Genomic DNA, 14953 nt, shown 5'->3' with positions numbered 1-14953 from the left:
TGGATGTATCGATGCGCGGGCGAGTTGATTACACGCTTAATAATATTTTAATTATTAATATAATTAATTATTTATATTTAATTTTTGAGATCTATATGCCAATTTGTTCATCAGAGAAGGTGCTCAAGAATAATATCATTAAAACTAGCAATTTCCATGCTTCACAAATGAAGGGAGAAGAAAGTGTAGTCAATATACGAAGCATGGAAATAGTTATTGCTAGTTTTAGTGATATTATTCTTGAGCACCTTTTCTGATGAACAAATTGGCATTTAAATCTCAAAAATGAAAAAAATTCCATCAAGTATATACCGCTCAAGTATGCAATTGCATATGTAGCTGGCTTTATAGCTACATCAAAGTAAATAAAAATAAATATAATCACCTGCAATAGAACAGCTCTCTTTAACAGTAAATGGTACTCCTAAAAATGGCGTGTCGTCCTTTATCTTCTGTAGCGCGGCGGCATCCAACTGCGTGGCGAGGTGCCGGTCTACTTTCTTGGCGTCTTCGACAGCCTCCTGGAATCTCTCTTCCACCACTGCATTCAGAAACGGATTCACTTCTTGCACCCGTTTTATGAATGCCTCTACTATCTTCTGGCTGGAAACCTGCCAACATTAATTATCTATATGCCATAACTGCCATAAACCGCCTAGCAAAATAATATAATATTTGAATACTAAATATGTACCTAAATAATAATGATGTAGGTTTAAAAAAAAATACCGCATTATTATTAAAACAAGTTATCTATATTTAAAAAAAAAATACAAAATTAATGAGCACAATGCATTTTTTTTTCTTTATTAAACACTACAATAGACCATAAGGCCCAATTACAGTGGCAAAACACCCAGACTTGAGGAATTCACATATTAAAGTATCTAAATACATTGAGATCTCACTGGAATTGAACTCAGAGCCCCCGGGTAAAAAGCCAGCGCCTTACGCACTGGACTACGAGGACTGCCAAACTATAAAGATGTATTTCCGAAATTATGTAAGTATGTTCAATAAAGAATTATACATTCTAAATTTTGTGAATTATTCGCTAAATAGAAAAAAAAGTTTAACACAATAGATTTTTGGGTTGTCACCGCATGTTATTTCTCCTTCTTTCCACGACATTTCAAGCTCATTGCATGGTCTCAAGAGATAAAGAATTGAAGTGTACTGTAAGGTGTATTATACCATTCTTACTCTGAGAAACATTTGCTCATAACTAAACAGATCCCATTTTCACATACTTAGAGCGGCGTTCGCATTCATACGCCTTCAATACTCTCTTGAGAATGGACTCTGCATTGAGCCCGACGTCAAAGAAAGAATAACAACACACGGTGACAACCCAAAATTTTTATTTTGAGTCTTAAACAAAAATAGTTTATTATAAATTATTAGCAAGTTTAGTGTCAGTATGTAAGACTAAAATTTACAGAGACCGTGAGTTCAACTAGGAATCAAGGTAAGTAGGTATCTACCTATTATTGGTACTTTGATTCAAACCAATATTAAATGATATCTGATAACATATTACATAATTTTAAAACATTTCTGAGAAAATATAATAACCAATAGAACAGGGCTTGAAATGGACCGGAGGAATTTGATAATTATGTTAATATCTTTCGAAAATTGTCGAGCGCTTCGGTTCGTTAACTTTTCCATTTCGAGAGCTGATAGAAAAAAAATTGTCGTAATTAAGTAGGATGTAGAGAGCTAAATTGGTAAAGTATATTGGCCGAAATCTGATTGATGCGAGTTTGAATCCCTCACGACACCAAATATATTTTTCTAAAGTAGATATGAAAACGTTGACTTTAGAAATAAGTAGGGAAAAATGCTTATGTAATAAAAATAATACACTGCTTACAAAATGTTCAGGAAAGTCTCCTGAATAACTGGAAAACTTTTGAAGAAAATAGCAATTTTATTATCATCACCTCTTTTGTTCTGATAAGTTCTGCAAGTTTGGTAGCACTGTTCAACAGCAAAGGATCCTTCAATGGCGGTAGATATCCAGTATAAAAAAGTGACACGAACCAGAATATTGGTGTCGTGATGTAATCAAATATGATCAAGATTAAACCAGCCAACCGCACGCCTATTTCCATTCTGTAAGAAAGATTACAATTTCATATACTCGTAATATATAATTTTATTTCTACACAATTAGTGAAACTCAAAAAATTCAAAGACTCACGACTTTCTAAATAGTTTTTTTCAAGTAAACTATTCACAAGGATACTAAGGGGGGGGGGGGGGGGGAAATAAAATACCTAAAAGAGAGAAAAATTTAGGTAGGTACCTATCTTCGGAGCATTTTAACCACCATGCTTCCCCGCCGCCTGATGAGGTCAGTGCAATAATATTAGGTACGTGTGATATAATTAAACGTAATGCTTATTCTTGAAGAGTATTTGACTGCTATTTTTCTAGTACAATGCGATCTGTCAATCAATATGCATGAGTTTCGTCGTTTGCATTTCCGCATCGATTGGTAAGTAATAATAAAATAATATTAAAAACCGACGAAAATACGCATAGCTATGTCGTCATTATGTTTCAATATTAATTATATAAGATTGTTTATTTTGTTTATTTGTACCTACTTAAAACTTTTTTGTAAAACAAATATTACTTATTTATTTATTAACAAACTATTATTTTTATAAGTATGTAGTTTTTCTCGTCAAAATAAAACATTCGCGTGCCATGGAAAATCACCTCTTTACTGATCAGTTTTAGGTAAGTACAGGTTTATGGCGTGAACAGGTTTGGAGGTGATAACAGACATTTGAATATAATAATTATGTATTAGGTATGTTGTCAGAATATTATGTCGAGTAGGTAAGTATTACTTTTCCATTTTTCAAAAATGGCACTACGAACTACCATAGGACGCCATTTTGAAAATTTCATTCGAATGTCAGATTATATCGATTGTCAAATTGGGTTGTTTTCCACAGTGGCTCCCCCATCCCATTCTACAATATATAAGTTTGCAGCAGTGTTGCCATGTCTACTGAAATTTCAGTAGATCTACTAATATTTTTTGATATTTTTGGCAATATACTGAAACTACTGATATTAAAATCTATTGATATTTATTCGTTCCACAAAATTCCCACCATCCGGGGAAAAAACGAGCCGTCTTTGAAAATTAGGTAACTTTCGGCCCGCGGCGAAACTTTTCTCCTAAAAAAAACATCTACTAATATTTTGTCGAATCTACTGAATTTTTTTTCCACATTCTACTGAAATTTCAATTTTTGACTTGGCAACACTGGTTTGCAGGTCTGTACAAGACTAACGAATGACAATATAGATACAATTAATATCGGCTTTTCAATGAATAATTTTAAAGGAAATGGCGCTAAAATAAATTACGGAGTAGGTATACATTTTGTTATCAAGATAATAACTAGCACATCATACGAACCTATTATTTTGATCGTTAAATTATGACTGGAATTATTATTGTCTTCAAACAGATTTTAATATCACTGGCATATACCTTTTTTAACTCTCGATTTTGAATTATAAAATATCTATAGGTACCTACTTACTTATTATATTTAAAAAATTATATATAGTTTCCATCGCAGTGTTTCCGCAGTCTCGTCATACTGATGAGTGATTACTGTCCAACGTTTTCATAGAAAAGAAAACACGTAAAATGCGTCACGCTTACTAGATATTATATTTAAAGAGAACGGCTAAAATGCGAAAAACTGTGGCCATAAACTTTATGCATTATATTTTAAAAAATATATATCAATTTAAGTTAAATACTTGGGTTACCATATTCGGTACGTGACTGATAAAATGACTAAATAATTTCAGGTAAAAAGAATTCATAACTTGAAAAAGTCTTGGAAACATAGCCAGAAAAAGACGTCATAGACAGACATAGTCAGACACACGTCTTAAGGCTTGCTTGCCGAAGGTTCTTGCCAATATAATATACTACTGACCACCATACAAAATAATATAATATCTAAACTTAAAATCAATTAAATAAGACGATAATAAATTATAGAAAAGTGAAATTTGGGAATATACACAAGACTGCTTTTGGCCGCTACGGCAGCTATCTAGGGTAGGTTTGTATCGAAGTATAGCACTTATTGTAACAAATTACAATAAGTTAGCCGTCTAAACAGTCAAAACTGTCTATCGCGCTCTAAAATTTACTACAGCCAAAAGAGGTGCTGTTAAAACATAGCACTTATTGTAACAACTACAACTAACTTAATACTTCGATACAACCCTACCTTAGATAGCTGTTGTAGCGGCCGAAAGCAGTATTGTGTATAGAATAGATGCGATGAGATACAAACATTTTTAGTTAAAAAGACATTAAACTACCGTCCATATTGTCGACTAGCTAATAGTGTGACAATACTTTTTGGCCATGTCATTACAATAAACGAAACAGAGAAGCCGACGTGTCCGGATATGTGTACGTATGCAGTTCGCCGTATCACACTTCACCGTGATAATGTTGATCAGAAATATATGGTCGTATATTAAAGACCGTCCAACCTCTTTGGTCGTATAGTACTGAGATATAGTATATACGTATAGTAAATAAAATACGTTTCTTGTCGGTTTTTATAGGAAGCCAGCGGCAAACAAAATGAAAATAACCGATATACTGAATTATTTGTTAGGTTAGTTTAGGTTTTCATTCTTAAAGTAACATTGTTGTCTGCAATGCTCTACGAACAATGCGTATTTTTTTCATCTCGGTGCCATAGAGATGACCGTTTAGTATACGGTCATGTATTTCCGATAAGAAAGCTCACGGTGAACTCTGCTACGGTGAAATGTAATACGTACAATGTACATGTAACCAGAATCCGAATGGATGCCAATACAGCGCTTCGTCTCTCTGAAACAACACTGAAGCCATAGAAGCAGCAGATTTTGTACTATTTCTTTAACTGGCTTTCTCAAAAATCCAGGATTTATATTATTAACAATGTATTTACTGATACGATGTAAGTATGATTATTTTAATGATTTTTTTTTTGGCAATCAGACTAGGATATTATAATATAAGAATTTATGTAATCTTTATAAATAATAGTAAGTATTGTTAGTGTTAGCGATCCCCGAAATATTTCTCCTATTTTACCGGCCCGCATGTGTAAAAATGTTAGGAAACACTCTTTAGACTCTACATTGTCATGACATAGGTATATTTTTTTAGCTAAACATCGTTGACCAAAATCGATTTTATATTAAATTCACCTACCCTAATGTCCATAAAGCCCGAAATGTTGAAAAAAAATAATGATAAAAAGAGTTCACTCCACAAAATATAAAACCATTCTTCCTGTGTAAATTTTAAGAAAATACGGATACGATTGCAATTAGATTAGAAAAATTTTTAATATAAAAATAGTAGGCCTATTTTCATAAAAATACACTTCTGTTTCATATTGGATCAAAATAATGTTCATTTGTCACCAATAATCAAAGTTGCACAACAAACAAAATGTGCGGCTTTCACAAAATCACGTATTCCTTGTGCATGTTTTCCTATTGCACACAATTTATTATGTTGGCATTATTGTAGAAAATAGACGTTTGAAATAATTAATGGCCAATTACCGTGCAAATGGCCAAAACAAATGTGTTTATGAAAGTGCACAACAAATGAATATAGGTAATAAAATGAAGTTGCATTGCATTCAAGTCTTTGTATTACATTCATGTGTCTATGGATAATTATTTTATCTGGCAATAATATAAATAAAAATCCTTGTAATATCAATATAACTAGTTCCAATGCCGATACATGTAGCTACCATAGTAGGTATTTATATACTAACGAACCTTTTTACGTACGCGTGCCAAAATTTCCTAAATAATATTTTTCGACTGTCCGACGTGCCAAGCAGATTTTCATGGCGAAAAAATGAAAAAGTAGTTTTTACGAATTCTATTAAAAAGTTTAAAAATTACGGTACTGTTCGGTTATACGGAATACAGCGAAAAACGCATTTTGAAAATAGCCGATAAACTGGTTTATTTGTTAGGTTAACCTAACCAAACCTAACCTAACCTAAGCCGACCCAAACTAACAAATAATCCAGTTTATCGGCTATTTTCAAAATGCGTTTTCTGCTGTATTACGTATAACCGAACAGTACCAAAATTACAATTGAGTTCTTCTCTTTCACTGCATTTCTAGACGAAGGCATAATATCTTTTATACTTTGAATATATTTAATTGCCCGATCCTAAGTACCGACCTATACAATTGATACCTCCACGTTTCTACGTGAATGGAGGACCCCTTTAGGGTAAAGTACGAGCGAAGATATGGATGCCACATTCATAGTTATTATAGTCCGCCAAGCCAAAGTCCTTCTATCGCCACTCTTAAGTTAAGTAAGTTAAGGTAAGTTAGGTAGGTATAATATTTCGACGGCGCGGGAATTTAAATTTAAATTTTACAAAAAATTTTGAATCGTAAGTACTTAGTAAACCTCCCTTCGTTATTAAGGCAAGAGAAAGCAGGATATTTGTAAATAATATACCTGGGGAGGCGCAGGTAAATAAAACACCAGGTGTAACCAAGGGGTACAAAACTTTACAAGTGAATTGTTTTATTATGTTGCCCCCGTGGGTGGTATTGTTTTTATTTACATTTGGTTTTGATATCTCTTGCAACTAACTAATAATTTAATGATTATTATAGATTACATTCTTTCCGTGAATTTTCGTTGTGGATTACCCATGTTAATTTTTATAACTTCCAATTGAAGCCGACGGCCCTTCTGTATCAATTGTAGTAATGATAACTATTATTGTAGGTATTTCAAAATTAGTAACACTGTTGGTGAAAAGTGAAATTAAATTTATGTACCTATGTCGACAAGTATCTCGAATTATGTATCGCGGAATTTCCTTGCGGAAGTGTTCTTCTGATAAATATTTTTAAATGTAATAGGTATCATTTTATTTTTTTGTTGTAATCCGCTATGTGTAAAACCTCGTGAAAGAAAGTGTGTTCGCGAAGTTTTCAGTCCAGGATTTTATACCCCTGCTAAATGCAAAGCCGATAGCCGTAGGCGCATAAGCGGGTTGGGTTAACCTGCGAAAGGCACTTCTGGGAAATGCGTTGGGTGACCGTGCATCGGACGCATGTCACGCATGTAATCTGGCGGGCAGTAAAACCGAGGCCGTTGGGTAGGATGGACAGGGTGTCTCCGCGTACCATTCCTAGTGTTTTCGCCGATTGTGAAAAATAATTTCAGCGTTCACGTGTTACGAACGTGGAAGGATTAGATCCTTAAATCTTAATTGCCGCAGTCCACGGCGCTCATCAATAACAAATTTAGGGCTGTGGCGAAATTATTAATGTGTATTGATATTGTGTTGTGTATGTTTTTTTTTTGTTGTGAACCTAACTGTTAAATATAAAACTCTGTGCTACGAACCACGTGTGTTTCATTGTGAAGATCCAACATAATCAACTGTCAATCCTGCATCTTTACCTAACCTAACCTAACCTTACACTGAACGTGCTCTACCGAAACATCAAAACCCAGCTTCAATTGACCGCCCTAAACAATTTCAATCACTGAGCTAGTCGAAGGGTGGAAGTTGGTCGTGTGACTCCCACGTGCCGACCGACGGCACGCTACCAGGGCGTAATTGACGCCTGGCCGACCGTAGAGTCGAGCGCGGAGATCGGATCGGGCTGTGCGGCCCCGACTCCCCTCCCTACCCGGACTTCCGGGGTGTCACAATTATATATTTACATTAAAAGTAACGATAATTTATTTTATTTTGTTAACTGTCAATTCATGGTGGAACTGCATTGTATTGTTGTTTTTATTTAATAAAACGCAATTTTTTGTAGTACTTATTCCACTTTTATACAATAGATTAGGACCGGTTTCGGCCGCCTCAGAGGGACATTTTCAACTAATGTAACTAAGTAACGATAATTCTTGAAGAGGATTTGCCTGCTATTTTTTGTACAATTCGATAAATGATTTTTATGCATGAATTTTATCGTTTTCGTTTGCGATTGGAAAATAATATAAAAAAACCGAAGAAATACGCATGGCTATGTCGTCATTATTTTTTAATATTAGGTATATGTAAGGTATTTATATATTTATTTGTAGAACTTTTGTATATTGTTTATTGAAGTTATACTTCTTTTGGCGCGTTTGGGAAAACAGATCAGAGTGTATTTTTGCCGTGTGACGAAGTTGCGCGCGCCGACGTAACACATATATTTTTTTTTAATTATTATAGGTATTTTTTCTCTTTAAAATGTAACATTCGCGTGCCATGCAAAATCATCTCGCGTGCCATAGGTTCGCCATCCCTGGACTAGGTAGTTGCCTAAAAAAAGTTTAATAATATGATGTAAGATAACATGAATAGGAATTCCGCATTCAGCAACAAACCGCGCCCCATTAACGCCACCTTCAAGAAAAGACAAGGTGGTTGCTAGTAGAGACAAGTATTCAAAGACGCTATCCAGGGGCGCACACAGAGAAATCGTATGGGGGGGTCCATTTCGAAAAATTATCCAATTATGAATTTATTAATGATTTTTAAGACGGCGAAAGAAAGCTGGGTTAACAAAATCTTGCAGGTGCCACTGACAACCGCACTTACCCCGTGAACGCTCCGCACTTCCAGTCTAGCGATGAACACCAAGCCTGCAGTTATAACTACCGGTACCCACCCACGAGTCATTACTATTTCTGTCGCATCTACAAGTGAATAATGATTGCGCGTGTTTGTGATTTTTTTAGAAATACCCCGTCATCTGTCATCTGAACCATCCAATGTTTACTTTAATATTATTAAAGTAATCATTGGATGGTTCAGATGATTGCACCAATCCATGATTGCCTTCTGGCATATGCCTTGCGTATCCTTAGAATGTCCCGACCCCCCCTCCTTTTATGCACGACTGATGCTATCTCTGATGATTTTCTTACTAGGTATAACTAGTAGATACCGTATACTATAATAGCACCGAGATGAAATATTACGCGTTGTTCTTGCAGCATTCCAAACAATAATGTTCCAATTTTATTAGATCCTAACCTAACCTAATGTAACGTAACAAAAAATCCTTTTTCAAAATTCGTTTGCCGCTGGCTTCCTGTAAACCGACAAGAACCGTGTTTTATTTAGATATGAATTTTATTTCAGTACTATACGACTCAAAGAGTTTGAACGGTTTTTAATATATGACCATATATACAAATTTCGCGGAAACACGGATCTTCTTAAGATCAAACATGATAAATATATATATATAGTTTCATATTCTACTTTTAAAATTATGCAAAAACCACTGAAACTATTTTGGTGTTTAATGGCTTGAACGAAGACCAGGGTCTACTAAAGGCTAAGCTGGCGAGTGGCGAGCAAGGCCAAAATATCACTTACCCTTAGATTGGAGGTTCGAGCTATGTTGTCCCAGCAAGCGACTAGTTTTGGTATATTTTTATACTGATTCATGAAAAAATTATCCATTTTCATTTTTTGTTCCGAAAAATAGGCGATTTAGATTCTATGATTCCAGTTTTTGCAATCCTGGTATTTGATAATCACCAGATCGAATGTGATTTCGTGATTCAGGATTGGCGATTTTAACCCCTAGTTATAAGCCTAATAGAGATCATAAATAATACACCTACAGATTGTAATATTAATTCAAAGCTCGAAATGGAAAAAAAATACGAACCGGAGCGCTCGATAATTTTTCGAAGATACTGCTACATATCGAGTTTATTTTGTGATATACCTACCTACCTACCAAAAATGCAATACACTTACTTGTGACTAGAGAATCCAATCCCGAGCCAAAATTTTGATCCCGAAATCCCGGGATTACAATTTGACGATCCCGGGATTGGAGTTTTTTTCGATGGTTAATGTTATTTTTTATTATTTATACAAATAATAGCATTGATAAAATCGGTAAAAAATGTCTGTACAATTTATACTATTAATTAAGACATTTAATGTTAATATTGTGTACGTTCAATCTTGGAAATACATAGGTTTAATGTAGTAAGTACATAGTATCGTCGGTGTTTTGTAAAAAGGGCGAATCAGCCATTTTGGCAAAATTGAGATTTTAATGAAAACACAATATGTACCTCACTAGCCTTGTTATGTAAAAACTGCGAACTTGTATCTCCTCGGGAAGCACTTAAAAACGATAATCGTAAGGGCGAATATCCACTTTGTGTTATGAATAAAAGACGAATGTGACATATTAGGCCTTTTAAAATAAAATCTGTCCTAAAGTAGTGGTAAGTGTTATGATGTACGGGCGAATATACGATATTCGCCCTTTCTGCATATCTACCTACATATCAATGTGACTATTGTTAAATCAAAATTGTCAAGTTCGCCCAACGTCACTATCATTCGTGTCATTTTATTATTGACAAAGTTTATTGGCGGGATTGTTTTTAGAAGTTTCCTCAGTGTAATTTATGGCTCGATGACATTGAGCTACTTTACAAGCTGCTTGTCGGCGGATTTAAAAGCGGGCGAGTCAGCTAATGCGATTGTGATGATGACACACAAAACTTTCCACTCGCTCAGAAGCCAACAAGCTAGTGATTTGAAACCATCATTTTTGGTACTATTTTGACAGGATGTATAGAATAGTTCATTTTTTTACCGGCTGGTTTGCCACTATCACTCTACTGCGCAGACGCAGATCGGCCCACACGCCAGCGTGTAAAGTGTCCCGGCATTCAAATTTTCTCGATAGACTGCTTACAATCTGCTTGTTAGCTTGTTCGATGATGACACTGGGCGAGTTTACAAGCAGATTGTAAATTCGCCAACAAGCAGCTTGTAAAGTAGCTCAATGTCATCGAGCCATTAGTGATAAAAGAATGTTTAAGTTGACAACTTGTTAAACAATAGTTTGAAATATAGTTATTTGCTTTTTCTACTAATTGAACTGCATTTGTATTCAAAATTAAGTATTCATCGAGCGATACAACATACTTTACCTCAAAATGGGCGAGATGTAAGTTTTCTTGTTTAATGTTTCGTGTTGTACAGTTGTTAAGCAATTTTGGTTTCGTTATGTAATATTGTAATTTTACATTGACATATTAATATTGTTTGCATATGTATACATAACATACCTACTTAATAATAGTATATTCATTCTTTTTAACACTTCCTTCTTTCTACTTTCTTTCTTTCTGACATGCTTAAAATTACGAAAAAGTGATACCTACTCGTTATTTTATTGTATTTCAGATTGTCTCGAGGACAACAGGTGGTTAAATTAGTTCAGTTAAAATTATGTGTAATTACTGCAGAAAGATTGAGTGACGTTACCGCTTTTTACACTAATTCGCTGGCGATTTTACCTGAGAAATCTTCAGAAATCCAATCCAACCAAGTAATTGCTGTCTCAGTAGAGTTGGGTATTTCCCGAAAAAATCTCAATCTCGAGATTCGGGATTTCCCGAAATGGTGAAATTTTGAATTCGCGAGATTCGGGACTTCCAGAACAGAATTCTCGGGAATTCTCGAGATATCGGGAAATTTAAAAAAAAAACCTGTAAAAATCCTATAATCAGTGTAAAAACAGACAAATTCCAAAAAAATATGATTTTTTTTATTTATGTAAGAAGACAAACAAAATAAAAGTAGGAAAAGAAAAATAATTAAAAAAATTTCCTACTTATTAAAATGGAATTTCAAAACACAGACTGTCAATCGCTGCGTCTGACAATCGCATACGATTTTAAGATACTTACAAAATTCCTTGGATTATTCTTGGAAATTGCGCTCATTTGGAGTCGACGTTGGCTTAATTGTCTTAAATGCCTCGATCAGTCTTTGAACGTTTTGTGTTTTCTGTCCACTTTTTCATATATATAGAAAATCGTTTTTTCAATTAATATTGATAAAAAAGAAATCCTGAATCCCGAGAAAAGATTGTCGAGATCCGGGATTTCCCGAGATGTTAAAAATTTCTATTCTCGAGATTCGGGATTGAAAATTTTTCGAGAATTCCCGTCGGGAAATTCCCGAAACCCAACTCTAGTCTCAAGTGATCACTTTCGTCGAAGTACTGAAAACTATTTGATTTTGGATAAGAAAACAGGGAGCTTTGTGTCCGCATTTATTTGTAATGATTGTGGGCAGAAATATCGTTATAAAAGTAAATTAAAAAATCATTTGATTAATAAACTTTTGAAAAAACACATTAAGATAAAATACCGGAAATGGAAAGAAAAAAACAGCTGAGAGCCACTGGAAAAGAGTATAAAACTGCGACGGGAAATGTTGTTCAACATAGGAAACGATTTGATTTTTCTGCAGAAAATGTACATTTGCAGTAATAGATTTTTGGAGGAAGAAAAGGACATGATTTTTGGGGAATTTTGGAAACTCTGTGAAAACGATGGCAACCAAGATGAACAGAGACAATATATTTCAGACAGTATAACTATTGAAAACCCCAAAAGGCAGCGTGTAAACAATATTTCACACAATTTTATTCATTTAGTATCTCCAGTCCAGTTAATTTATCCTCACTTAATAAAAAATAATCTGATGTTCCATAACTATTTTGATTATTAATTAATATGCCTTTTAAGGACAAAAACACTATTAATTTTTACTAGAATATTATGGTTTAACTTTCACTATTATATTGTTTTGTCTTGTAAAAGTTAAAATAAAATATTATAAACATAATAAAATTACTTTCCTTATAATTATTCCCTAATAAACCCACACACTCAAGGGCGAACGTGCAACTGTTTCGTATTTTTAACACACATAAAGGGCGAATATCCATTTAAAATGATTTTTCTGACCTTTTTATACAAGTTTGTACATTTTTTTTATATTATCAAGACAGTAGTTCCTCCAAGCTTTATTATGTATTTGTTAGAAATTTATAATCATATATAGGTAATTAATAAATAAATGTCAAAAGTTAAAAATCCTCCTCCTGTAAAATAGCATTTTGGTTGATTCGCCCTTTTTACAAAACAACGACGATATTGTAATATAGATAATAATGTGAAAGTAAAACAGTTTTTTTTAAAATTTATTTAAAAAAAGATAACATTCATAAAATTCGGCGTAGAAACAAGTGCCTGCCTGCACGTCCGTGGCACTGGCGGTTAGACGCCGTTCACGTGCCAGAACGTCAGTGGCGTCTAGCTGGTTAAATAAACGAATTTATTATTTTTCTGATGTTCTTACGATTGCATATGACAACAAAAAATGGTTATTTATTATCCGTAAGCATCCGGAGATTACCCCTGTAACATATGCAGATTATACACTTCACTAACATAATTTTGTACGCATACTAATTGATTGTGATTGATAAAAAAATTAATCCCGAAGGTTTCGGGATTATGTTTACTAATCCTTGGATTCATAAGTATTGAAAATTGACCGGGATTGGATTTCCTACTTACGACATGCATAGCTACCGAAGTTTAGGGCAGACAGTCTTTTAGTGCCGCTGGCGAAAAAAATAGCTTTAACGATATATACAAATCTACTATCAAACTGTATATTAATATTTATTATCTTTTCGTCCACTATCTGACGCCCATAAACACAGCACAGTCCCTATCTCCCACTGTGCACTTATAAAAATAATGTATTATTTACGATCGTTTACATAGTAAGTAATTGGTGGGTATACCAGGTTTTTTTTAAATATATTATATTAAAAGCAATCTAAAACTTTATTATTTTTATTACATACCCATTCATTATTAATTTGAAAGTCACAAGCTATAATAAAGACTTGTTTCACAGGAAACCCATTAAATATAAAGTCTTAGTTGAAGGCTGAAACAGAACAGAAATCTAACAAATAAAATGTAGCAAAGGATTATTATTGCTTGAAAAATCGGGCTTTTACGTAATGTCATTTCTATATTTTATATTTCTACGAATAATATTTTTTTAATAACAATTAGAAGCTACGAGTACCTACCTACGTAAATATGCTTATTTTATGAATTGGTGTTAATTAAATTTGTAAACAGATAGATAGGTATTTGTGGCAGAATAAAATACAAATAATAAATTACTTCATAATTATTATGACTATTATGAGTATGAAGTATTCAAGAGTTAAATAAACAATTTTGAAAAATACGTCTACGTAGAGTGGTGTGCGGTGACCTTATAAAAACTAAACTACGATGATTTTTTTAGTGAGCTACGGTTACATGGCCGGGACGATCGATGTTTTTGACACCTACCTCGGTTCGAGATCTTTTTCCTACCATCTTTTATTTGAAATAATATTCTAAGCGTTATATAAATATTTTAGTTTTCTACTAAACGGAGAGTTCCGTTATTCTTCCTGTAAGGCGGCTCGCACATCTTAAGTCGTTTCGCCTGCAACGTGTCAAATACGTCGATGTGACATTATCGTTATTCACAAAACACACGTTGCCAAATGGAGCTACGCACATTGGTGGAATGTGATTTTTTAGTTTGAAAAATTATCTAGTTCTGCTAGCAACAAATCGCATGCGTCTCGGGCTGCGAGTCGAAGCCATCAGTAAGCACATGCACACGATACGAATTGGTCATTCCTATACCGGCTATAAGTATTTGTGATTATACACGCTGTAATTTGTGACAACCTTGTTTTTTATGAACGGAGCCAACATTCTCATCATCGATGACCGAATCACCAGGATCCACGTCAGGGTTGTTTTCGCCTAGGAATATCACTACGTACCTATAGTGTACGGTTAGAAAGTATATGCCAATCCCTAAGCAAGTGTTTAAGAGCATACTTCAGTGAAACGGCAAATAATTTTCAACTATAGGTGAGACGAAATTTTGGACTCGCTGGCAATCGGAGAGCAAAAGCGAGCTGTGAACACGTCAAATTGTTTCATGATGGCGACGGGGGTATTAATTC

General features: G+C 34.1%; 1 protein-coding gene across 7 annotated transcripts in view; it reads right to left on the bottom strand.

The window, feature by feature from the left end:
• Nucleotides 1–14953, bottom strand: part of LOC147079080 (fatty-acid amide hydrolase 2-like) — a 77323-nt gene that overhangs the window by 22851 nt on the left and 39519 nt on the right. For all 7 annotated transcript variants that reach the window (XM_085953234.1, XM_085953274.1, XM_085953254.1 and 4 more), the window contains 2 exons: nucleotides 1947–2118; nucleotides 386–611 (listed from right to left, as the gene is read on the bottom strand). In XM_085953234.1, coding sequence (XP_085809360.1) covers nucleotides 386–611; nucleotides 1947–2118 — 398 coding nt within the window. The remainder of the gene's footprint in view (nucleotides 1–385; nucleotides 612–1946; nucleotides 2119–14953) is intronic.

The sequence above is a fragment of the Rhyacophila brunnea genome, unplaced genomic scaffold (genome assembly GCF_057557595.1).
Source record: "Rhyacophila brunnea isolate RB1 unplaced genomic scaffold, BYU_Rbru_1.0 scaffold_10, whole genome shotgun sequence".
Lineage (NCBI taxonomy): Eukaryota > Metazoa > Arthropoda > Insecta > Trichoptera > Rhyacophilidae > Rhyacophila > Rhyacophila brunnea.
Note: the sequence above shows the minus strand (reverse complement) of the source record. Positions and strands in the feature narration are given on the sequence as shown.